The sequence below is a fragment of the Sinocyclocheilus anshuiensis genome, unplaced genomic scaffold (assembly GCF_001515605.1).
Source record: "Sinocyclocheilus anshuiensis isolate Anshui unplaced genomic scaffold, SAMN03320099.WGS_v1.1 scaffold1135, whole genome shotgun sequence".
Lineage (NCBI taxonomy): Eukaryota > Metazoa > Chordata > Actinopteri > Cypriniformes > Cyprinidae > Sinocyclocheilus > Sinocyclocheilus anshuiensis.
In genome coordinates, this window is record NW_015546093.1 from 67,330 (window position 1) to 94,955 (window position 27,626).

The window sequence follows — 27,626 nt, forward strand, 5'->3', positions numbered from 1 at the left end:
TATATATATGTTTTTTAGTGTGTAATAAGGCTGTAGGTTTCTTCAGGCCTACTGCCAGCTTTTTGGATATCCTAAAATAGCTCTGAAATGATCTAGAATTACAGATATGTGCAGAGGAAAAAACAAATTCAGAATGATTTAATGTTTTGTTATCCACAGGTTTTCACTTTCACTTTTCACTTAACAAGAGTGAGAGAAAGTCCGAAAAAATGGTATTATAACTCCCTCTAGTGGAGAGTTCAAGTATTTCCGTACAGATGACAGGTTCTCTGGGATCGTTCACCTTCAGTTGCTGGTCCGCATTGACTTGTATAGTGTGTGTTTTTTTTTTCATACTATGGAAGTCAATGGGGACCAGCAACTGAAGGTGAACTGTCACTTTAATTATGTCACATTAGTTTGTAATTATGTGCTACTTGATTAATACGTAGCCTATATGCTTCCTAATCGCTGTTCCAGCTGCTTCCAAACCACTAGACATTTTATCTTGTTTCAGCCTTATTCTTGTGCAAATTATGATTCACAATTCTGCACAATCGGTACACAAGACTTCAAAATAACACAGAGCCGGTAAAGAAGCTGCAAAAGTACACAAATTACTAAGCAAAATTGGTGCTGAATAATGTATTACAATCTATTGACCAAGAATGAAGTGCATAAAAACATACTACACTGTCAATAATAAAGATGTAAAAGGTTGAAGATTAAATGTTATGAGCCTTAAATGTTTGTTTGTGCTTAAAAGGTAGTATAATTTTTTACTATGTTAAAGGGGTCATATGATGCTGCTAAAAAGAACATTATTTGGTGTTTAGAGTGAGTGGAGGCCGGCGGCTAGAGTGAGCGGGCTCACGGAAGGAGCGTCCGGCGGGCTTGCGGCAACCACATATGACGACCCCGGGCTGGACTCCGCTTTATCTACGGTGAAAGCCGATCCGGCGATCCACAGCGCGAAGTTGATGTATTTCCTAGAAAGGAAAAATTTTAATCGCATCATATGACCCATTTAAGTATTTTAAGAAATAGTCCTGATCTCATGAATGAACGCACAAACTCGACGTTCAAACGGCAACCAATAGATGGCGCAAATGGTTTATTCACTGTGAATCAACAGTTTAATATCCGAATATCATAAATTACGAGTCACAGCACGATTTTAAACTAATCAATGACAGCAATTTTGAGAACTTTAATAGCATATATTCTGCTGTAAAATAGGAGGATTTCTGAGTGACTCAACTGCAGTAAAAGTATAAGAGAAAGAAATGCAGTGCTGCGGCTCACAAAAAAGGTGCAGCGAGTATTAGAGCTAATAAATAATGTATGGCTCTGTGAAACATTGCCTTTCCAGCAATGTGGAGTGTAATTGGTCGCCTGCGGCCTAGTAGTTCGATGTCAGGCAAAACTAATGTCGAATTCACGAATCCTTACCTCTATTTATCTCAGTCATCTTCACACGTCTGTCGTTGACTCTTTCGTCATTTTTTTTCCTGCACGTGGCACGAGTTGTTTATTTTCCTCCATCCTCTTCAGTTTTATGAGTCATCTTTTTTGCTGACACTTGTTGAGATCTCAGGACAAAGACTGTCAAGAATGGGAAGGTGGGAGGGAGAGTTTTGCATTAATGCGTTTGCATTGCCTATCTAAGTGCCACTTACCCTTTAATAAACAAGAGCTGAAGTCGCCCTATCTGTTTATCAATTAATTTCTCCCAGGCCAGTCATTGAGTTCAGGGCTATAATTTTCACTCTCTTGGATATTGATGAAAATGAGATTTATGGTACGGAGGTACCAAATGGTAAGAAGGATACTAGAGAGGGGGTATTGTCTGACTGTAGGCTATAATATATCTCTTTTTGTGTTATATGAAGCTCAGTTGAGCAAATTGTGTGAGAGCTATGATATACTAATACTTGTTATGCTGGATCAAATCCACAGAGTCTGCATTAATATATCAGCTTGATTGATGAGCATTTTGGGGAGCCACTTTGAGAAGTTCCCCTACAGCTGTGAGAATGAGGAAGAAACAAGAGCTATTTTAATATTAGAGCAGCTAGACACACTTGACAGATCTTATGAAGGAATGGACATGAATTTTTAATTTCATTCTGAAATATGAAGTTATATTTTATTGAGGGCATTAAGTTTAGCCTGAGAACATTGTTCACATCCAGGGAGAAGAAAGAAATACTTCATGTTCCAATCAGCAGAAGGAATTGACAGTACGTTGTGTGAACTGACAGGTTGCTACAGAATCTATTAGAAGAGTGTAAATATTTGCCTTGTCTTTCATTTCTTTTAACTAGAAGAGTTGTAAATATTTTATAACACAACTAATAATTTCCTCTTTAGAGATCAGGGTGCAATTAGAGCGATTTTGATTCAAATGATGATAAAAAATTAAAAAAAACTGACCTGTGCAAAATTGATGCAGTATTTGTGCCTACATCATCTTACACAGTCTATTGCTTAAGTGATTTTTAGGAGAGTGTTTCTGTTGTGTGGTGTGTGTCGAAAGCTCTACTGGCAGATTTCAGTTTGTTAGAGTGGCATGGCCCCTTGAGATGGGTTTGAGGATTCATGGGCCATTACTGGACCATTTAGTCTTTCCAATGCTCTGGTTTCTACAGTAATCCTACTTGATTGGACACACTTTGTAATCATCTTCTGCAGGGCCTGTTTCAAAGTAGGGGAAATGACTCTCGTGTTGCCTTGTGTCAATATAAATAATGCTTCATTTTATCAGGATGTCTGATGCTTGGAGAACATGATTTTTCAGGGTCGCCTGAAACTGAAAAAGTGATATTCAATGTAAGAAAATCAAGCTGAACTGGAGCATGCAATGGGTTATTGATTTTTGTCACAAATCTAAGTGGGCATTTTATTAGTGATTAGCAGCCTCAGATTGCTTCATTGAGCAAAGGTATTAAGTCAGTTTTGTGAGAAAGATGAATCCGCTCACAGCAGACATCCTGCATGTGTATTTTCTACTCAAGATCTGAAGAATGCCAAGATGTTCCACCTGACAACATAAACCATAATATTGCAATAAACTGTCATGAATCCATTCCTTTTGCCTGGAGACATGTGTACACCACACTGAGCATCTATCAAAGGTCTAGTACTACTGTTGTAAGACATGGACTTTAACATCAAGGGATCAGCACCATGGGGGTCCCAAGTCAAATTTGGAAATAAATGTGGTCAGATCCTACTCTTGCTTTTAGTGGCGGGGAGTAACTCTTTCTGCAGGTTATGTCATTACACATAAAGACAAATTACTTTCTTTTATGAGTGAGTCATGGTATCATTTATTCAATCGACACTGATTCATTATGGAATGAGTTTTTTCCATGTGAGTCATTGAATCATTCACTCCAATTTGTTCAAAACACTAAGGATCCGTCCACACAGCCTTAACCATCCTTTTAAAGCCTTAAACTGAGTCATAAATGTCTGTTGTGATGCTTAATATTAAATGTGTTAGAATTTGATGTATCTTCTTATGTAACCCATTATTTTGACTATTTTCTTCAAAATTCCATATTGCTATGTTGTAAAATCATTACATTTTCCCACAAGATCGGGTTGATTATTTGGTCAACTCCTTTGAACTTATAGTTCAGTCAGGCTCCATTCTATTTTAACATGTGTGAGGACAGATAAACAGCATATAGTTAAATCATTAGTCAAATCTATCCTAAATAAATCTATCTTCAGTGCTACAGGACCTGATTGAGTCCAGCTGCAGCTATTTTCTCAGGGCATGAACTGCATTTCACACTGTGGAGCTTGACTAAGACCTGGCATGTAGGAAACATGAAGCAGCAGAGCTCATCAGAGCTGCGATCATGGCCCTCCTGCCTCTCTCTCTCAGCTCTAATGACCATATTCACTCCCTTTGGCAAAACCAGTTACAAAAAAGCCCTTGATCTGTCTCCAAGACTGCATTTCTTATTCAGAATAACCAAGTGCTGCGTTAAAAACTCTAATTAGTAGTTGTCTGAATGCTGAATCAGAAATCAGCTGATAAGTGGGTCACAGGTCTGGAATAGTCGGAAATATAATCTGCGTAATTGAATTGATTCCCTCAGGGTTCAGGAGTGGAAAATACAAACAAAGAGAAAGCATGAAGAGGTGTCATTCATGCTCAGGGTAATTTCAGAGAGGCAGACCACGTCTCCATTATCCCTGGGATTAAAGGCTATGAGAATTATGTCTTTCTGAGGGTTTTGAAAACTTTGTTGTTGTTCATTTTTGCTTCAGAATAACCAAAGGCTTTTTTGGCACCAGCAGCTACCCACCCTGATAAACACAAACAGCAGCACTCTAGCATGAGAAGAATACTAATGAAATGAGTACAAGCATATCACAAAATCATTTCAGTGTAATCTGAAAATTGCTTTCTTCATTCTTCATTTCACTTCCACAACCTCTAGAGCTCACATCGATTACACATCCTACTCGATACACATTGAGAAGAATTTTCCCTGGGCTGTGGCTATAATACTTAATCAAGCTGTAAAGCAAAGGCAGCACAGGGAATAACGTATAGTGACCTTCCCCTATGGCCAAGTTGATTAACAATAAGGCTGTTTTGTGGAGTCCCATAACAGAATCCACTACTGAAAGCAGGAAAGCTACAATTATAGTCTAAGCACCATGAAGAGCCTGCAGACTCAGGGACTATCAGAGAATAGAGCACTCTATATGGTTTTACAGAGAAAATATGGTATACATGCTTTCACCAAAGATCACAGTGAAGGAATATGACTGTGGCCAATGTGAACAGAGAGATACAACAATTTGTTGTTTCATTTGAAAACAGCATCGCAACGTTGTGTGTTGTGTTGGAACGTCTTGGTTACATATGTAACCCTTATTCCCTGAAGGAGGGAACGGAGACATTATGTCAACACTGATGTTAGGGGTCTCACTTGGGATCCCTAATCACCTCTGAGTATTACAAGAAACGGCCAATGACAATTGGCGAGTGGAATTTGCATGCCAAGCCACTCCCCGTACATACGGGTATATAAGATGGCGGTGTGCATCCACTCATTCAGGTTTGTGCTGAGGAGACCGAGAAAGCATCCCGTCATTCAGCGCAGTTCACGGTTGTGGCATGAATGACAGAACATCTCCGTTCCCTCCTTCAGGGAACAAAGGTTACATACGTAACCAAGATTTCAGCAATCATTGGGACTGATCGCAGACTGATAAGACTGATCGCAGCACAGCCTAACAAACTGTCGTGACCCCAGTTCAGGGGAACACAACAGGAAATGACAGCAGAATACTGTCCAGGAAAAGACAACGGTTTACCAAGGGAAACCATAAAGTAGAAAGAACGTACAGGATTACCAAGGGGAATCTCATGTATGGCATCTAGTCCAGTATAGTGGGCCACTAATAGCATGCAACCCAAGTACTGGATGCGACAACAGACTCCTCCGCTGAGTCTGAATGCCACAGGGTGCTGGAGGAATTTGATCAGGATTCACCAGACAGGGAACTTACTGGAAGAAGATAAGTTTCATGCATCCTAACCAGAGGAGTGGCACCACAATCGAGACACTGAGCCATTCCACCTGCAAATTACCTGTTCAAACCCAACACACAAGAGGAAACTGGCTCCACTCTGAGATTATAGAATCTTGTGAATGTGTCAGTTGTCGCCCAGCCCACAGCTCAGCAGATGTCTGCTAGAGAAGCGCTGTGTGCCAACGCCCAGCAGGAGGCAACACTACGAGTGGAATGAGCTCTCACCCCCAGGGGGCATGGCTCACCTTGTGTCTGGTACGCCAAGGTGATGTCATCCACTAGCCAGTGGGCCAACCTATGTTTGGGGACAGCCTTTCCCTTCTGCTGTCCTCCAATCAGACAAAGAGCTGGTCAGAGCATCTAAAGCTCTGGGTGCATTCCACGTATATGCGCAAGGCGTGAATGAGACACAGCAACACAAGGGCTGGATCTGCCTCCTCCAAAGGCAGTGCTTGCAAGTTCACCACTTGGCCCCGAAAGGGAGTAGTGGGAACTTTGGGCACATAACCAGGCCGGGGTCTCATGGTAACATGACCGTCAGCCGGCCCAAACTCAATGCACGATTCGTTGACCAAAAATGCCTGCAGGTCCCCAACCCTCTTGACAGATGTGAGTGCGACCAGGAGTGCTGTCTTAAATGACAGGAACTTGAGCTCAACTGAGTTAAGCACTCAAAGGGGGCGCTCCGTAGCCCTGCCAGGACCACAGAGAGATCCCAAGAGGGAATGAGGTGCGGTCTAGGGGGATTTAATTTAATGATCAGATTGTGCTTCCCCAAGGATCTTCCATCCACAGCATCGTAATGTGCAGCAATATCAGTGACATACACTTTCAAAGTGGAGGGGGACAGCCTCCGCTCCAGCATTTCTTGCAGGAAGGAAAGCACAATGATGACTGGCATCTCTAGGGGTCCTCTCGGCGAGAGGAACACCAATCAATGAAGAGACCCCACTTCAGAGCATAGGCCCTCCTGGTAGATGGGGCCCTAGCCTGAGTGATAGTATCTATCACAGCCTGTGAGAGGCCAGCGAGGTTCGCTGCATCGTGTCCAGAAGCCAGACATGCAGGTTCCACAGATCGGGATGTGGGTGCCAAATAGTGCCCTGTCCCTGAGAAAGAAGGTCCTTCCCCAGGAGGATTCTCCAGGGAGGGGCTGTCGCGAGGAGCATGAGATCAGAAAACCTGGTCCGGGTGGGCCAATATGGCGCAACAAGCAGGACCTGCTCCTCGTCCTCCCTAATCTTGCAAGGAGGCTCAGTGGGGGAAAGGCATACTTGTGCAAACCCTGGGGCCAGCTGTGTGCCAGTGCATCCATGCCGAGGGGTGCCTTGGTCAGGGAATTGTACAACTGGCAGTGAGAGGATTCCTGGGAAGAGAACTGGTCCACCTGGGCTACCCGGAATCAACTCCGAATCAGCTGGACCGCCTGGGGGTGGAGTCTCCATTCCCTGGGAAGGGTAAGCTACCGTGACAGTGCATCGGCTGCATGATTGAGCTCTCCCGGAACATGAAAGGCTGCATCTTACTCCAGAGGAGGAGATGGAGGGAGAGTTGTGACATGCAACGAGAGCGTTCCCTTTCCTAATGGCTGATGTACGCAACCATCGCAGTGTTGTCCGTGCAGATAAGTATATGCTTGTCTTGCAGCAAAGGAGGAAACCGGTGAAAAGCAAGAAGTACTGCCAGCAACTCGAGGCAATTGATATGCCAATGCAGTCGAGGTCCCGTACAGGAGTCCAAAGCTGCATGCCCTTTGCATACAGTGCCCCAGCCCGTCCTGGAGGCATCTGCTGTGACAACAACGTGCCTCGACACTTGCTCCAGGGGAACGCCTGCCCATAGAAATGCAAGGTCTGACCACGGGCTGAAAAAGCAGCGACAAACTGGGGTAACGCCCACCTGGTGTGTGCTGCGACGCCATGCCCATCTCGGGACTTGGCTGTGTAGTTAGTGCTGAAGTGGTTTCATATGTAACAATCGGAGCGGCGCAACTGCGGATGCCATATGCCCCAGGAGCCTCTGAAATTGTTTTAGAGGAATCGCCATTTTCTCCCTGAATGAAATCAGGCAGTTCAGCACTGACTGAGCAAGCTCATTCGTGATACGTGCTGTCATGTTGACTGAGTCCAGCTCCATACCGAGAAAAGAGATGCTCTGCATAGCTTGCTCTTTTCCCAGTTGACCCAAAGCCCCAACTGGTTGAGATGTTGAAGCACCACATCCCTGTGCTCGCACAGTAGATCATGCGAGTGTGCTAATATAAGACAGTCATCGAGATAGTTGAGGACTCTGATGCCCTTCTCGCATAATGGGGATAGGGCACCCTCCCCAACTTTCGTGAAGATGCGGGGAGACAGGGACAGGCCGAAGGAAAGGATCTTGTACTGATATGCCCGACCCTCGAAAGCAAACCGAAGAAACGTCCTGTATCGAGGTAGAATCGAGACGTGAAAGTATGCGTCCTTCAGTTTGATAGCTGCAAACCAATCCTAGTGTTGAATGCATGAAAGGATGCGCTTCTGTGTCAACATCTTGAACGGAAGCATGTGAAGGGACCGATTCAAGACTCACAGATCCAGGATGAGTCGTAACCCACTGCTTTTCTTGGGTACAATGAAATAAGGACTGGTTTCATCTCAGCTGGATAGACAGGCTCTATTGCATCCTTCGCCAAGAGGACTGCAATCTCTGCACACAGGACTGTCACCGACGTAAAGAGGATAACCCTGAACCTGGGGGGATGCCTGGCGAATTGAATCGCATAGCTGAGTTAAATAATTTGAATGAGCCAGCGAGACGGGCTGGGGAGTGCTATCCAGGCCCCCAAACTCTGAGGAAGTGGCACCAGAGGGACGATTCTTGACGTACGCACGGTGAGGCAGCAGAGGGGAGGAAGAGGACCCAAACCGGGAAGCATGACGTCCCGAAGTAGAGACAGAGGAGAAGCTCTTACCTGACTCCCCAGATCCTGTGGAAAGGTGGAGCCAAGCCAAGATGTGCTTAATGGCCTCCATCTGCTTCTGGACTGCCGAGAACTGCTGGGCGAAGTCCTCAACAGTGTCGCTGAAGAGGCCGGCCTGGGAGATGGGGACATCGAGAAAGCGAACTTTGATGGCGTCATGCATCTCAGTCAGGTTCAGCCAGAGATTGCACTCCTGAACTACCATATTGACATCATATCCCCGAGTGACCACATTGTGACCTTCGTCGATCGAAGGGTGAAATCGGTCGCTGTGCGCAGCTCCTGCATTAACCCCGGGTCAGAACTACCCTCGTGCAGTTTTTTGAGTGCCTTTGCCTGGTGTACTTGCAGGATGGCCATGGCGTGCAGGGCGGAGGCGGCCTGGTCCCAAGTGAGACCCCTAATGTCAGTGTCAACGTAATATCAAGCGTGACTGACTTAAGGGGAACTACAGCTCTCAGAAGCATACTTACCAAAAAAAAAAAAAAAAAAAAACCTTTTTTTTTTTTTTTAATTTTTTATCGGTCGCTGTGCGCAGCTCCTGCATTAACCCCGGGTCAGAACTACCCTCGTGCAGTTTTTTGAGTGCCTTTGCCTGGTGTACTTGCAGGATGGCCATGGCGTGCAGGGCGGAGGCGGCCTGGTCCCAAGTGAGACCCCTAATGTCAGTGTCAACGTAATATCAAGCGTGACTGACTTAAGGGGAACTACAGCTCTCAGAAGCATACTTACCAAAAAAAAAAAAAAAAAAAGACCTTTTTTCTTTTTTCTACATTTTTATTGCATTGCTTATTGTTACTGAATGTGTTCTTTTCAAAATTTCCAACATTAGTTCACATACAGTATTTGTTTAGTTCATAAGTATGGTTAAATGGCATCATAAAGGATATTTCTCTCATGGCATGTTCACACTCCTGCAGTCCAATAATAGATACAGAAGTATAGATCAAGGACTACTCTGTTGTTAAAAAGCTTCTTTCCCACAGACTGCTCAATCAGAGAATGTGAACTGCACTTAAGAGACTGCACTTTTTTATTCTATTTGAGCGTATTTTAGCTTATTTATTAGTATTCTTATTTATTAGCTACATATTTTATAGTTTTGCATTGAATTACTGAGTGGTGGATATGTGAAACACAATTTTGTTTTTACGTAGAGCATAACAATTATAAATAAAGGAATTTTAATCTTAAAATATGAGGATGTATTGTATAAAATATGAGCATCCATTGTAGTGGACTATATCAAGTAGGTCAAATTATTTTACTAAGTAGAAAAAAGGTTGCGGGTTTGCACCAACGGTTGTTATTTTACCAAAATGTGAAATGTGAAATGTTAACCCCAAAGCCATTTTGGTAGCTTAAAAGCATACTTAACATTTAAGTATCAGGTTGATTCATCATGACTTTTTCTAATCTTATGAAAACTGATTATAAACAAAATGTCAACTTGATAACATGCTTCAAACGTCCTGTATAAAAAAATTCTACTTTGCTAATGTTTGGGTCTCAGAGCCCCATAAAAACATGAATAAATACTGAAAGATTTGTACAAAGTTTTTATTTATTTATCTATTCAAAATAATTACATGTAAATTAATGAATTATTATTATGTTTTCAGGCACGATAGACTTTCTGGCCAACGACAAACAAAAGTGGAGAGACTTTGTTGCTGCCCTATGCGCCTTGGGCATTACAAGCAGTAGACGATGATGATGTATTCAGATTGATAATTTCTTGAACAAAAGTCACATTTATGAAAAGTGCATGCTTAATTTGATGTAACAGACTGTGTAGAGCTTCAAAGCTTCAGCCTGGTCAGATATACTGTCAAAGTCAGAAGAAAATAACAAATGTATATGTTTTTTTTTTTTAAATATATTATAGTATTATTTTAATATATAGCATTGGGTGCCTTGGGACCCCCCTCCCCCAAAAATAAGGTTCTAAAAAAGTATGTTTGTGTATTTAAAAAAAAGACAATTTCTTTCCTATCAGTGAAAACTGAACCTGCAGAGATGCTCTTGCTATTTACTGCAAATGACAGATCGCCAGAGGCGGACAAAGTACTCAACTCCATTACTTGAGTGAAAGTACAGATACTGCTGGTCAAATATTACTCCATTACAAGTAAAAGTTGTAAAGACAGATTTTGACTTAAGTAAAAGCACAGAAGTATTTGCTTTTAAAAGTACTTAAGTACGACAAGTAAATACCCTTTTTTATGTCAATGCACTGTTTTATTGTTGTACGTAGTACTTGCAATACTTCTGAAGCAACTTAGAATACATTACACCTACTGAATACAGTACAGTGAAATCCTGTAAATACAGAGTGATAAGGAAGAAAGAAAAAAATCAAACCTGCTTTAAAACCCAGCAACACAACTGTAGCTGTATAACTTTACAACAGCAACACTGCTTTAACAAAAAAGCAAACAGCAAGACTTATTTGACATCAAAACAAACATTTTAAAAATGATGTCTAATCACTCTCGCTGTACTTTGATGTCATACACAGAACAGTCTGCAGTTCGGCTTCAAGTCCAACACCTATTGTGTTTTATTAGGAGAGGCACAACAGTTCTTCTGTGGCTTTATAGGTAATATTTTCACGTACACAATTTAGCAAAATCAGACAATATTGTGTGTAATGTATACCACAATATTAATTTCTTATTATTGAATTCTTGCATTTGCAACTGGTCAGTGCTCAAAAAATGCTGGGAAATCTCTTCATGTAGCCCTACAAGAGTGATTACTGATAAACTGTCTGAAAAAAATAAAGTCACGTTTTAGAGAAGAAAAAAATCACCCACTGACTTTCAGAGCTGCTACATAGTAACGACTTTCTACTTCGAGGATCTTGATAGAAATGTAGTGGAGTGAAAAGTACAATATTTGTCTTTCAAATGTAGTGAAGTTAAAGTCATAAGTTCCCAGAAAAAATAATACTCAAGTAAAGTACAGATACTCAAAAAGTGTACTTAAGTACAATACTAAAGTAAATGTACTTAGTTACTGTCCGCCTCTACAGATCGCTGATTACTCTGGAGAGAATAAGAACAGATCGTTATCTTACTGACATCATTGTTTATGATTACTCACTATCTGCCAAAGCCAGACACAAATCATTCCGGTACGTCATTGAAATATTTGTTGTTTTAATTCAGTGTGAGATGGAACGTGATTCATTTTGTGTATTGTATTGATTGTGAATCATGAAAGAGGCCATTCAGTTTTTTCTCTGGGAATGAAAGAGAGGCTTATTTCAATAGCTATGATTTGCTGTTCTTACAAATGCACATTGCTGACAGAGATGTAAAAAAACATAGTACATTTAGAAAATCAATATTGTCCTCTAGTTCACCTTCAGTGCTTTTCCTGACAGATTCACACTTTATACTCTTCTTGTTATGTCCTAATATTGAAAGAAAAAGCCTTTATTATTGAAAGCCTTAATATTTAAAGAAACATGCTCTTTTATTAATATAAGAGCAGGAGAAGAGACATTTTTTGCTAATGACTTAATGACAACAATATTGTCGCTAATAAAAATGCAGAACTAAAGAAGGCAAGGATCTGTATGCGCTCTAGGACTGGTGAGATCGAAAACGTGGTGTGCATTGTTGTGTTAAATCTATATAAAAAAAATAAGACAAGCACTACACATACTTTTAAAATATTGTCCAACAACTTTATCATATTGGAATATGATGAAAAAAAATCTAATCATATTTTGAAAGAGATTTGTTTTATTTATTGCACCTGTAAGCAACCCAAAGCTTTGGCAATATTTCAGACCTTTACAGTCATTCCAATAAAGCTGTATTGACTTTCAGAGAATGAGAGAGACAGCACAAAAGCATTATCAGAGTTAAAAATGTAAGCAGACAAGGAAAGGTCAGAGCAGCAGCTGAATAGAACATCACAAATATGTTTCATCACAGTATAATTGTTCAGCACTTCTCGACTGTTTTACAGAAATTCACATTTGTGGCAGGTTATATCTTCAAAACATATTTCAGTTGCTATCTTGTGCAGTGACCACAAGGAATATAAAGATGTTCTAGAAGAAGACATTGTGCTCTTAATTAAATACAAAATCCACCAAGATCAACAGCTCCGAATCCAATTAAAGGAAGGCTTTGGAAGTAATGCAGCAAGTTTGGGGGTTGTAATATTTTTGAAAGAAGTCACTTATGCTTTTTGTTTGTGCTTAGCAAAGTCCTGTTTAAGGCAAGTCGATATACTTTTCATCCATAATGGTATGTGTGTTACCACATGATTATGTATAAACGACTGTAAAATAATTCTTGTGGTTATAGTTTTTTTAAGTTCTTCCCTAGCTAAAATTTACCATTGACCCTTGACCTTTGACCTTTATCCATGGTGTTAGCACAAGTAAGTTTGCACTCAGCTCAAAGTCCCATTGATTTCTCTCTATATGAGAACAAACGGCTCAGAAATGTGCAGCGGTGTGATATTTCAGAGAGGATTATGGCATGAGATTACGGATCCTGTGGTTTATTTTGCCACTGTTGTCTAATGCCTGATGTGGATTGTACAATTTCAATTGTACAATTGTCTCTTGAGCAGACTCTTCAGGCTTTGGCTTGTTGTATGGTTGTGGGTGTTTGTCCTAAGAACAGTTGGTGTGGCTCAAAGCCAGCACAAATGCTGTAGACTGCCACCCCATCCTCCCATTCCTCCGAGAACACTGTCAGGATGAGTTAATTGATTCTAGTAGGCTTTTCAATTGTTCTCCACATTATCAGGAACTGTGATGGTGTGAATGAAGGATGGAACCTGACATGAAAATAACCAATATCCTTAGAGACCAAAAAGAGTTCATGGCTATGACTTTTGAAAGTCTACAAAGTCTCCAATAATAGGTGTATGTACACAAAATTAATAATAATTATATATATATATATATCAAACTTATGCTTAAAAGATGAGACAAATCATTTCATTTTGAGATTTGGTGCTCAAAAAAGATGTCTTATTAGTATCCGTGTTGAAAGTTAAAAACCTTAATACCTTTTTTTCAAGATTCTTTGATTAACAGAAAGTTCAAGAGAACAGCATTTGTTTAAAGTGACGTATGTATTTATGTATGTATATGCTATTTGTTTACCCAAAGTATACCTTTTAAAGCTGGTTGTTATGCAATCTGCAATCAAAAAGAAGGTGGAAAAAAGCAATGGAAAATAAAGAATAATCAGAAGACATAAATTGATAAGACAAAAAAATACAGTAGACTTTTTGGTTATGCAAATGTTTTACCCCATGATTTACTCACCCTCAAGCCATCCTAGGTGTATATGACTTTCTTCTTTCAGACAAATACAATCGGAGTTATGTTAAAAAAATATCCTGGCTCTTCCAAGATTTATAATGGGGGTCAAGATTTTGAAGCCCAAAAAAGTGCATCCATCCATCATAAAAAGTGGCCCACATGGCTCTGGGGGGTTTATAAACGCCTTCTGAAGAGGCATTTGTGTAAAAAAAATATCCATATTTAAATCTTTATAAACCGTAATCTCGTCGTACACGCATTCACGAGAGAGAGTGGCGTTCCAGCGGATGTCGTAGGACGTATGCGTAGCGTATAAGCTCCGGTGAGAAGCAACAAACGCGGAAGCGCAGAGTTCACGAATTAGAAGTACAAAACAAGGATTTGTAAAGAAGAATGTTGGAGGATTTCTATATAAGCCAAGATTAGACTGGTTTTCCTTTGCTGTAAACAAAACTTGGTTCTCGCAAGGCTAGCATATTCTCACCGGAGCTTACGCTACACCTACATCATCCGCTGAAATGCCACTCTCTAGTGAACATGTGTACGACAGCCAGCGGAAGCTAAAGATTATGGTTTATAAAGTATTAAATATGGATATTTTTCTTACACAAACACATTGCTTCACTTCAGAAGGCCTGGAGCCGTGTACAGTACTTTTTGATGGACACACAGACGCACTTTTTTGGGCTTCAAAATCTCGACCCCCATTCACTGCCATTATAAAGCTTGGAAGAGCAAGGACATTTTTAAATATAACTCCGATTGTATTTGTCTGAAAGAAGAAAGTCATATACACCTAGGATGGCTTGACGGTGAGTAAATCATGGGGTAATTTTCATTTTTGGGTGAACTATTCCTATAAGGGAACATTCTATTTGATAATTTTGCAAACTTCATTCGATTGTTATACTTTTGAATATTCTCTTAATGTTCTATAACACGTAATAACATTTTTAAAAACAAATTCAGAAAAAAAGAAATTCATATACAATCTATAATTAACATTTTTGTGCTAAAGTTTTGAGAACATTATTAATAACCACATAACTCCAGAATAAATGTTCTGTTAATGTTAGCTTACTGGAAGACCTTTTTTTTTTTTTTTCCACTTTGAGAGAACCTTGCCATTAGCTAAAGTTATGAGAACATTCCCTGTTAGCTGGGTTCATTTCATCTTTGACTGGTTGAATCAAATCAACCTGGCCAGAATGTAAAAACTAAATATTAATAACATGTGACCACCTGGAACACTGTTTTAAATGCCTAGCTCACTTTACATAGTTTAATCGGGGGGAAAAAATCAGAATTTTAAAATTCAGAACAGAGACACAAAACAAATACTGTGGAGGATAAAATGCATTCTTCATTCATCCATTCAGGCTTAATTAGGCAAACAAGGGAGATCAAGAGAAGGGGAAGCAAGTGAATTAAAGAAGAGCAGTGCGTTTTCTGTGGCTTCATTACAGGTAATGGGCACAAATCAATCACTACTCTCAACATACGCTAGTGGTCATGTTTACATTCAGACAAAAGCTGGTTGTGTATTCATTTACAAATGAAATGCACGTCATGGAGAGATGAATAATGTAAACAGAATTAACCACATCAGAGGAAATATGTGCACTGCTGGAAAGAGTCTTAAGGTTGCCATGACTACAAGTGTTTCATGTCACAGGTCCAGCGAACAAAAGATTTATATTGATTGTCTTGGAAAAAAGTCTTAACCACGAGGCTATTACTAGAACAGCTGTACTTGGCAAAGAGATTACTCTTTAAAATGCTCCATATGGCCGATCATTTTAGTTGCCAGAGTCTTCAGTAGTAAGCAGAGTGGCTCAGAGATGATGCTGGGTGAATCACAGCCTCTCATTGTCATAGATTGTTTCACTTTGCTTTGTGATCTGACAGCTTATCAAGCGCCAGTGTGCAGTTAGACAGTCTGTCAGCCTCATGTTGTGTTATTACCTCTTGACTAAAAAGAAATGTGGAAAAAATAGCATCTAGCAACAATAGAAAACCTATTGTTTCTTTGCAGTTCTACAGTGCGTTGGCCATACAAGAGACGGATTCAAAGGGATTTTTTGGAAGTCCTTTTGTGTACAGTGTCTCCTATAGCCTTGTTGCCATGTGAACAGCCTGAGCAGGAAATTCAAAGAGCTTTTCAAGAGGGGTCTTATATACTGTATACATTATCCAGACTGATGATATGAAATTAAGAATAAATAAGCATGTAATCAATTTAACCTTAAAGGAATAGTTCACCCAAATATGACAATTTGCTGAAAATATACTTACCTTCAGGTTATCCAAGATGAGTTTGTAGATGAGTTTGCTTCTTCATTGGAACAGATTTGGAGAAATTCAGCCTTACATCACTTGCTCACCGGATCCTCTGCAGTGAATGAGTGCTGTCAGATTGAGAGTTCAAACAGCTGATAAAAACATCACAATCATCCACAAGTAATCCACACGACTCCATCAATTTAAAATCTTGTGAAGTGATAAACAAATCCATCAAGAGAATTTTCAGTTTAAACCCTTGCTTCCAGCTAAAACCTGAGTCCTCTATCCATAACATCACTTACTCCAGTGAAAAAGCCATTTTGTCTGAATCAGGAGAGAAATATGCACAGCTCAAGAATAGTTTACAAGCAAAAATGGTCCAAACCAGTTCTAAACAAACATTTTAGTGGATTTTAATGTGAGAAGACAAGAACGAATGGACTTTCACTGGAGGAAGCATTATTATGGAGTCTTTGGTTTTTGAGTAAAAATACCTTGATGGATTTGTTTCTTACAAACACATGGCCTTTCACTTCACAAAACATGAATTAATGCAATGGAGTCTTGTGAATTATTTTAAAGTTTACATCAGCTGTTTGGACCCATTTGCTAGAGGACTCATTGGCAAGTGATGCAATGCTAAATTTCTCAAAATCTGTTCAGATGAAGAAACAAACTCTTCTACATCTTAGATAACCTGAGGGTGAGTGCATTTTTAGATGTAAAATAGCATACTGAATGTCATACTTCAAAAATGAGGCAAACTAAAGAAGTACAGATGTCAAAGGGTCATGATTTTTAATTTGGTTCCAAGTTATTTTAAATTAAATATGTACATCTCAGAGGGCCAAAACATAAATTAAATTCATGTCTATTTCACAAACAAACAGTTTTTGCTTCACTTTACACATACATTGCTTGGGAAAGTGGTGCATGAGAGGCACAGCAGCATTTCAAGTCCTGAAGTGTATTAAATATATCCGAAACTGTGGAAAGCTGTGACCTTAAATATGGTATTATTGCATTCAGTGGCAGAAACGTGCATGGCATCAAATGCATTCACCTCACCCATGATTCTCTTCAATACAGTTCCACATTTCCAGAATATTCTGCACATCTTCTACAAGCATTACTTCCTATAGATTTCTCGTTATCCTTGTGTGCTTCACAGAGGCACATTTAACATGCCAGAGTGTGTAACACATTAGACCAATCAACACTACTGAAAAGTGTGAGGTCCCACCGTATTTTCCTTTCTTATCCTCTTCCCAACGTCACAACATTCGTCAGCTATTACCAAAACATGATTACCACAATCTGTCAGCCATCACACAGGTTTAGACCATCCTGTGCTGATGAGGAATAAATGGGGTTGAGAGTGAAGGGTTTATTGTCTGTTAGTTAGGGCTATAGGTCTTGAACCCTACAGTGGCTCTCAAACAGGGGGTCTCAGTAAGCTCCAAAATGTCTCAAAATATGTAACATAAGTAGTTTAATTTAACTATTTGAATGTATTATTTAGCAAAATTATTAATATTATATAACATTAAATAACTTTTTTTTTTGCATTGTGTTTATTATACTTTTAAAAATAAAGGCTCATTTACTGGCATCAGAGGTTACGTGAAGAAACTTTAACATTCATAGAACCTTTACATTGCACTAAAGGTTCTTTAAAGTGAAAACAATTTCTTCACACTAAGAAAAAAATGATTCTTTTAAGAACGGTTCACTTAAATGTTCTTTTGGGAACCAAAAATGGCTTTTCTATGGTATTGATGTGAAAACACCCTGTTGGAACCTTTATTTTTAAGAGTATGTTCTAGAAAGTAATTACCTTGAAAGTAATAATTATCACCCTAGTTTCTTTAAATAAAAAGGATTAAAAACAAGCATGTGTTTTTGTTGTCATTTCAGCAGAAGAACAAGATGACATAATTGTATGTGTAAGGGGGGCCATGAAATATTGACTTTTAGGGCCTTGAAATTACAAAGATTGAGAACCACTGTTCTAACTAACAGCATCCCATCTGTAAGGACAGAGCTGATACAGGACACAAGTAAAAACAGCATTGTGTAGCAAAAGCTTTGTCAGGACAGAATGTCTGTTCATGGTGATTAATGCTGAGAGGCATATTGCTAATGTTCATAATAAATACCAGAAAGTTACATATCGCAAATGTTATTTCAATGCTGATTATGTGAGTCAATGAAAATAGGCTGGGTACAGTTCATTTGTTTTTGGGCTGTGCTGCTATATAAAGAGCTACAAGACAGTAGAGAGCTCCCCCGACTGTCAGTGCCATAGTGGTCCTGTACAAGAGTCTGTCTGGAACACCACGCTTCAGATGAACAGGAATCTCATCTGATGCCTGGATGAAAAAAGGAGGAAAAAACAAGTTGAGGAGAAAAGAGAGGGAAGAATTATAACGTATGCTCCACTTTGCTGTTTATTAAAGGGATAGTACACCCAAAACTGACAATTCTGTCATTATTTACTCACCCTAATGACGTTCCAAACCTGTATGACTTACTTTCTTCTGCGAAACACAAAATATTATATAATGTTGGTAACCAAAACTTACTTCCCTTGTATTTTAATCTATACAATAGAAGTCAATGGGAACTGAAACTGTTTGGTTCCTAACATTTTTCCAAAGTATCTTCTTTTATGTTCAATAGAAGAATGTAAGCCATGCAGGTTTGGAATGATGTGAGGATGAGTAAATGATCATCATTTTCATTTATAGTTGGACTATCCCTTTAACTCAGCTACATAGCATAAAATACATCATATACATACCTGAAATATCCTCTGGAGGTCTGGCACCTTGTTGCCACTCATATACTCCACTGCAGCACTCGATTCAGACACCAGTGTAGTTGGGGTGGTAAAGATGATGGTAGGGGATTCAGCAGGTATATTTGACCTCAATCCCTGAAGAAAGTTTACAAGCGAGTTAGGGTTATTCATTTTTGTTCACTATGACTACATAACGTTTTTACTCAAATCACCATCTATCACAGTGGTTCTCGACCTTTTTGACCCCAAGGTCCCCTATTGTCCACAACAATATTGAATAGCAATATTTTTGTAAAATATCTGTATTCACAATTTCTACCTGACAAGACATATTACAGTTTAGCATAACTAGAAAATGTGTATTCATGATAAAAAATAGTTTTAATATTTTATACATTTACATGACCTTTCCAAGTTTAGAATTTCATAGTTTTTTAATTAATTAAAATTAAACATTTTAATTAAAAGCATTTTAAGTCATCTTGAGGCCCTATTCGAAGTTTGCGGACACCTTTTTGAGAACCACTGATCTATGGGCTCTTGTTCTATTACCTTATGTTGTGAAATCAGTTTACGATTGTACAACTGAATTTGGTAACTTACTACTAAAACTTAATGATGAACTGTTTAAACAACGGAGCTATGAACAAGCATACACATGCATATAATTAAATGTAACTGTATCCACTACGTTGATGTTGGTGTGCACAGTCAGCTCTCCGCTTTTGATAACAAATCGCCTAAAATTAGCCTGCTTAATAATTTCTGTTAAAATAGAGTTAGAGGAATGTATTTTACACATCGAACCACTATTTAAAATCACCTCTATGGGTAACATGAAGCATGCGGCAGATCAAGGTCACTAAATTAACCTTTTAGAAACGGAATCGGGCGCACATACCTGCGGGCTGTAGGCGGAGGATGACACAGCTCCCGTCAGTCTTTGTGTAAATCCACTAAATTTGTAATACATTTTATTAATAAGTGGTAACCGGCGAGGACGAGGTGATAGTGACCGTCGGGAAGTCTTCTTCTTCTTCTTCTTCTTCTCTCGAGTTTTTTTTTTGGCGCATTGGCAAACCAACGTTAAAGGTGCATGTCCGCCACCTACTGGTCTGGAGTGTGAAACGCACACGGTTCAACTATGAATTATTCAACTATTATAGATAATTTTTTTTTTTTAAATAAAATAAAATGATTATAATAATAATAAAATAATAAAATAAACCAAAAAATTTTTACGTAAATAAATACAAAATTCCAAACTTCAAACTCTTTCCATTAATCTTGTCTTTTTTAAATACTTAAACAATTCTCCATATATTCTTGATTGCATTACCCCATAACCTAATAGTGTCTTTAGAGATATACTATTAATTCCCATCAGTTCCAGTTCTTGGAACATCTGATGTCTTTCCCTTTCATACGCTATACATATTAAAAGAACATGCCTGCGTTTGTATCTTCTCAATCTTTTTTATCCAAGTTTTATTTGCAGAAGTACACACCATACAACCATAATCAATGTTGGCTCTTATTACTGCTTTATATATTCTTTCCATTGATTGACGCCTAGCCCCCCATTCAACTCCAGATAAGCATCTTAATATGTTTATCCCTTTCTTACATTTTTCTACACATATATATATATATATATATATGTATATACATTTATTCAAATATTTTGTTTATACCTGTGAGCATTTTGGCTGTTTTGTGTATACTATTTATATATGTGTATATAATTTATTTTTTGAGCTTGTGCAAAAATATTTTATTGAAAAAAGAATTTATTAAAAAATAAATGTAATTTAATTTAATTAAAAAAATAATTTAATAAAAAATAAAAATAATTTTATTGAAAAAATTAGCTTTCATTTAGAGAGAGAGAGAGAGAGAGAGAGAGAGAGAGAGACCCAAGCTTGTTGCCACACTTTTTGCTTCAGTAAATACTTCTTATGGTATGTTTTGGTCAGTTATGAAATACAAAACACGTCATGAAACAAAATGTTACCATACATAAACATCTAGTTGTTGTTTTGACCAGTGGAAATTCTAATTAATAAATTATATGATATTAAGACATATAAACCAAATAATAAATTGTCCCCAAATAAATATTCTTGAGCTGAGAAAAAATATGCTTACCCTAAGAAGAGAGACAGTTCAATGGCAGATTCCCATTGTCAAAATGTAATATCATGCCCCACTGTTGTCACAAAAGGTCAGCATGTGTTCAGTGAACTGTATCTTTTCTCCTGGGCAATAATGGTGGAAATGTGTAATAATTTTTGAGTTTCAAAAATAAAACCACCCTGAAAAATATTCACAGGAGAACTGACACCTAGACCCATCCATATATTAAAACACTCAGGAGCACTTTGCTTCATATATTTAAGATTATATTTATGTCACATTCCTTTCTGTATTATAATTAGAGAAAGAATAACGCTTGAATCCATAAACATTTCTTTATTTTCCTCATACACATAAACAACCTTGCCTTAACCAAGTAGAATTCAATTTCGGTTACAGAAGAGAGCTACATAAGATTTCATTTGCATCATTATGACCCTTCAAAAATAGCCACAAATACATAGCTACAAAATGATACAGATATGAAGGCATACATCTCCTTACAGATGCAAAAATAAACTTTGTGTGGTGTGACAATTTAGACCGGGGTGGGCACTTTCCTTCAGAGTTTAGCTCCAACCCTAATCAAACACACCTGAACCAGCTAATCATTGTCTTCAAGACTACTAGAAGGCTACAGGCAGGTGAGTTTTATCAGGGTTGGATCAAATCTCTGCAGGAAAGTGGCCTGGAAGGGCCAAGTTTGCCCATCACTGATTTAGACTAAAGACAAATTATGTCATTAGAAGATAACCTGAATAAAACAATGCACTCTATCTTGATTATCACATTATTTTCAATTTAGCGAAAACATCTGTAGATTATATAACCTTAAGTCAATATATTTTCAAAGTGTTCTTAATGATGCTTCTTTATCATGAAATACTATTATAAAATTTACTGTAGGCCTATGTCCCCCAATGAATCCTTTCATGTTCCATATCCTACTAAATGCAAAATCCATCTTTTTATTCCAAGAGACACATAAACTCAGAAAGTCCCTTGAATGAGGAAAAAAGGTCTGATTTTGTGCTTGTATTCAAAGAGGAAGAAGGAAGCTAGTGACAGCCCTCCTACTGGTGAGCGTGGGGGTGAGGTGTTTGCTAATCAATTTAGTTAACGCCTCTTGATTCACACAGTCGTGTATGGACAGGTTGCAGATTTGTCGCTGTCTGGATGAACAGCTGATGTTTGTTTTTTGTGACTTAGTAATGTTAACTACCAATCTATGAGTAAGACTCGACAGTGACTGTAATGTCGAAACGATAAGTGTTTAGGCCCGTTCAAACCAAGAACTGTAACTATAAAGATAACTATAATAACGATAACTATATTAGCATCTACACAATGCACGATATCATTCTGTTTATTATAAGCTTGCGCTGAAGTTCTGTCATCTGCCACTTTTAATGCTCAAGCTCTTTAAAGCGGGTTGGATTCTGATTGGCTGTCAATGTTTTTAGTTGTTGTAACTAAACAAGTTGTTGTTTAGTTGTAAACTGTATTGTTCCTTTGTGCTAATATCAGTATAGTTGTGGTGTGGACTCTGCTATTCTTTTATATGTAGAATGACTTTATAAAGACCCCCTGTGGTGAAAATCAAGGTTTTAATGTTGTTTACATGTCTGTCTGGTGTCTGTCTGCTTAAAGCCAAACGATGTGCAAATTTGCACTTTGTCCTTAAAACTGTACCAAAGACAGTCTCAAAAATGCGATTTGAAACAGCCCATTTCCTAATGTCACTAACATGTAGCCGATCCCGTGTAGGGGCTTTTCATAATATTATCTGTCTAAGAACAAGGAACATGGTTTGTGTAACATTGTTAATGTATTTTGACCAAACGCTAAGGATATCAATTACAGTTAAGTGTCCGACATTGTAGAGAGCGATACATAAAATGCATCATGATTATGGCTAAAATCATGGTTAAAACATACAGTATATGGCTAAATTAATCCAATTTTGCCACTTGCCATTTTGTAGCGTTTACTACTTCGGTTAACCGATTGGAAGTGTAGCAGGTAGTCTGAGCTGATGTGACTGAATGGAGGCGGGGCTAATTTGCATATTGTATATACTAAATGAGGTAAGGGTTTAGACTTATATTCAAGTCATTTTAAGACAATAATATTTTAATGAAAAAAAAAACATTTAAATATGTCATTTTGCTTATAAAAGGTTTTAAGGGATAAAGGGGTAAAATTATTGACTGCAGGGGGACTTATTTTTATCTTTATTGTTATCATTATAGTTACTGTCCTTGGTGTGAGCAGGCCTTTTCACAGTATTTGCTTCGTTTCATGCTCAAACGCTTCTATTTGGCCACTAAAACCTTTTACTTTAGTTCCCCTTGCTTTGCCACTTTACTGGGAGCTGAATGAATGGTTTAGCAAGTCGGAGGGACCTCTCCATGGAAACACGAGAATTCGTGTAAGCTCCTTCTAGGCTGGAGCACTGTCAGGACACAAGGTCCCGCCAGATGCCCGTTCCAGGCAGCCAGGCCATCTGTAGTTGTCAAATGCCACAGTTGTCCATTTCATACACAGGAAATGCTGTTGGATCGCTTTTGTTCGTTCACACAAGAAGGGGGTTACAACATAAACACTGGCTAATGTATTTCCTTTGGATCGTAATGCTTTATTGTGCACTTTCCAGCTTTGGGCTGGGGATTTGCCTCTTTTGTCCTATTCCAGAATGAATCCCAGAATGTGTCCTTGAGTACAGAGGTACTTGTGTTTTTATTTGGATATAATAAGTTCACACAGAGAGTCTAAATGCTGATTTTTCCACATCAGAAGTAGTGTGTTCCTTCGCTATATTTCAGATCTTGGTTCAATATAAAGGCACAGAAGAGCAGGTGATATTACTAAGCTGAAGACCAGCAGGTTCTCCGGACGATCTATGCTACAGTTAGTTGAGAAACTCAGAAGAGAGACTTCGCACGCAGCGTGCTGAGCGGAATTTGAGTTCGTGGTAGCACTGCACAAAGCTGTGGTAGATAAAGGTAATGGGCAGAGCCAGCAGCACAATGCCACTCACAACGCACACGCCACCCAGCACGCGTCCCGGAATGGTGATGGGGTACATGTCTCCATAGCCGACAGTCGTCATGGAGATAATAACCCACCAGCAGGCTGCCGGGATGCTGGCGTAGTCCTCATTGCTAGTCTCCAGGTCAAGGCCGTGCTCCAACAGCTGTGCCAGGGCGCTGAATATCGCCATTGCGACGCAGACAAACACCAGCAGCATGACCATCTCACGGTAACACCTGCGCAGCGTAAGCCCGAGTGTCTGCAGCCCGAGGAAGTGACGCGCCAGCTTTATAAGCCAAAAGATGCGCATAATTCGTAGTACGCGCAGGGTGACTCCTGCTCGCTGTAGTTGAGGGTTTTCTCCTGTCAGCGCTGTCACAGCGGCAGACACGTAGTAAGGCGTGATCGCCAAGAGGTCAATAATGTTAAGGGGGCGGCGCACAAACTCACATTTGTCCCGTGAGACAATGAAGCGCACTATGCACTCAGCAGTGAACCAGCCAATGCATACTGCCTCGATAATCCTGTGAGAGATGGGGAGAATAGAGAGAAAAAGATATGGAAAGAAAATCAAAAAGAGAGAGTTAGAGGGTATAAGAGAGAAATATGATCACAATTAAAATTTCTGGGTGCAGTACAAGTTAAGCTCAATTTACAGTATTTGTAGCATAAAGGTGACTACCACAAAAATGAAATTTTATTTGTTCCTAAACTTCCATTAACATTAAAATACTCTCTGTTTCAATAGCCACAAAACATAAACAATGTGCATTTTTCTTATTAACATTTTAAAAGTGTAATGTTATATCCATTTTTACAACTTTGGCAGCATGACAACGCAACAATATAAACCTTAAAACCCTAAAATAACTAAAAATAATGACACCGTTACAGCTCAAATAATACACTGGTTTTAAAAGAAGAGTGCTTTTATACAAGTGTCTTACTGTCACCTTGATTTTTTTTTTCATTTTTAAGAAAACAATGGACAAATCAAAATCATTTTATGTGATAATCAACATTATGCCACAATTGCTTTCGATTCAGCTGAACTTCTATTGGACCCGGAATATCCCTGTACCAAACACGTCCTTGAATGTTACCAGTGAATATAAATATAAAAATAATAATAACCACTACACAATGGTGCTAAGTAGCCTTCAATTACGTTTACACTTTGCTATTGTACGTAAACAAGTCATGCAAAGTATTTAGATCAGATTCCATGCAGCCATGCAGTTAATGTGCTTTATATGGAAAATGTCCTCTCATTCAGACTCCAGTCTGTTGTTGACAGTGGAGTGTCAGTGTCTATGGAAGCTACGCTTGCTCAGTAGACCTTGAACTTCTAATTTAAAAAATCCCATTCAATTCCATTTTTATTTATATAATTGAGTGCACCTCGATATCTGTTAATATTTGAACTAACAAATCATTGTTTTAAAAGGCTGCATCTACAAAAGAATTTGCCCCTAAATTTGCATTTTCACTCTGAATGGTTTTACTGTACTGTTCAAAACAAATTTATAAAGAGCTGTGATAGACTGTTGTGGCAGGAAGGCATGCAAATAGGGCCAAGAATTACTTAAGTGAAGATGTGATAATATATGTACATGTGCCCACAAATGCCATAATGCTGGGTTAACAATGAATGCGTATGCTATAATCATCCTCAGAAGGCACGTGAACATAAAAATCTATACATTTAAACATTTGGACCTTTACAGGCAACAAATGAACGGACATTTAAAGATGAATACAAAACAAGGGAATGAGATCCACAAAAACATCTTTGATATCTTTGGAAATACTGTAAGACTGCATGCATGACAAACCTCACTGGGTTTATTTTAATCTCTTATCAGTTTATCATACACATATTAGAACACATACCTGAACCCTGAGACAAACAGTGGCCACTGTGGGAAATGGAATCAAGACTGCACTGGATACATAAAGAAAAAACCTACTCACAAATACTTCCAGACAGAGAGAGACGGGGACATAGAATACCCAAAATGACAATGCGGCTCATAACAGGGAATTATGAAACCATGACTGTAATTGTTAATCTCTGATGGAGAGTACCAGGAAGATGTCATGTTTACTTTGGATGACGACAAAATGTCCGCACAGAATATGGAAAACTAATTGTAATAATTTCTTAACAGGTCTAAATGCAGGGGAGACTGGGGAGTGTTCTGGGACACAAAGGGTGTCGTAACAGCATCACCAATTAGGCCACAGGGGTGAAATCATCACCCTCCTGAGGTAAAAGAAGAAGTTTTGAGTATGTTTGTAAAAATATAATGGGTCCAAAGGGCAGAAAACAATTTTGAGGCAATGAAATTATTTTCATCTTGATTATAATTTGATTTGCAATCATGTTAATGTATGTGAAATGTCATAAGGTGTATGCTCAGTAGGTTTTGTTGTTTAACTTGATAACTTGATGAGGGGGGTTGTAATGCTACTTTTCACCAACAAAGATTACATAGAACGATACAGTTTAAATTCAGCAAATGACTCACACATATTCAGCCTATTTTAAGAGTTGTTTTTACATAATTATTTTAAACAAGTAAATATGATTACCACAATAAATGTAAGCATGACCAAATATAAAATCTCCATGTTTTCAAATGGTGTTAAATATCATTCATGTAGTGAGGAAGGTGGTAACGTCAGTATAGGATCAGATTCCCACCAAATGTATTGCAGTCACGGATAAAAAAAATAACACGCGTGAAACCAATTTAAAAACGCAAGTAAAATTATATTGCACAAAATTTAAAAAACGAAAGCAAAGTTTTCAGAATAGCAAACAATGGTCACGGATCAAAAAATAATAAGTGTAAATCAAAAATGTAATAACGCATAAAAAAAAAAAAGCAAGAATCAAAACTTTAAACACATTTAAAATCATATTGCACAAAACTGAAATATTAATGCAAAAGTATCTGAATTGCACACAAAATAATGTTTTCCTTGGTTATATTGCTCTGTGTTTTGTGCTCTCAGACATTTTCTGCATATATTTTTATTTTTTGTATGCTTACAAATTTTTATTTTCCCTTCGCTCTTTATTCCACGTTCTGTGCTTCTTCTTCCAAATGTTGCGGTTAGAGTTTCATGTAAATCAGGGCAGGTTTAAAGGGTTAGTTCACCCAAACATTTAAATTAGCCCATAAATTACTCACCCTGAAGTCATGTCACTGCTGTACGCCTACCTGGCGATCCGTTAACATAAAAGGGGTCATATGATGTTGCTAAAAAGAACATTATTTTGTGTATTTGGTGTAATGAAATGTGTTGAGCCGTCCTAGCTACCTGTCGCGGTAATATTCACCTGTATTTATTCGCCTCCGGTCACATCACGAAAGGGAGCAGCCACTATATGCACCGGTGTTCTGTCGATTTGTGCTACCCTGTTAGATTTTGCTACCTCCCATTAAAACAGTGGGTAGTACAATTCGACAATGAAGAATGCTACCTGTAAAATTATGGTTTATTAACGTCTACACCTACCCCAACCCTAAACCTACCCTTACAGTAATGCAAAT

General features: G+C 38.6%; 2 protein-coding genes across 2 annotated transcripts in view; both read right to left on the reverse strand.

Annotated features, from left to right (window-relative positions):
- Positions 1–17,951: 17,951 nt before the first annotated feature.
- Positions 17,952–19,952, reverse strand: cox7a2l (cytochrome c oxidase subunit 7A2 like). The gene is made up of 3 exons (XM_016501655.1): positions 19,796–19,952; positions 18,895–19,029; positions 17,952–18,463 (listed from the first exon to the last, which is right to left on the reverse strand). The coding sequence occupies exons 1-3, from the start codon at positions 19,865–19,867 to the stop codon at positions 18,323–18,325; spliced, it is 348 nt and encodes a 115-aa protein (XP_016357141.1). The 5' UTR covers positions 19,868–19,952; the 3' UTR covers positions 17,952–18,322.
- A 3,433-nt stretch (positions 19,953–23,385) lies between these two features.
- Positions 23,386–27,626, reverse strand: part of kcng3 (potassium voltage-gated channel, subfamily G, member 3) — a 9,358-nt gene continuing 5,117 nt past the window's right edge. Inside the window, exon 2 of the mRNA XM_016501638.1 lies at positions 23,386–24,587. Coding sequence (XP_016357124.1) covers positions 23,942–24,587 — 646 coding nt within the window. The 3' untranslated portion in view covers positions 23,386–23,941. The remainder of the gene's footprint in view (positions 24,588–27,626) is intronic.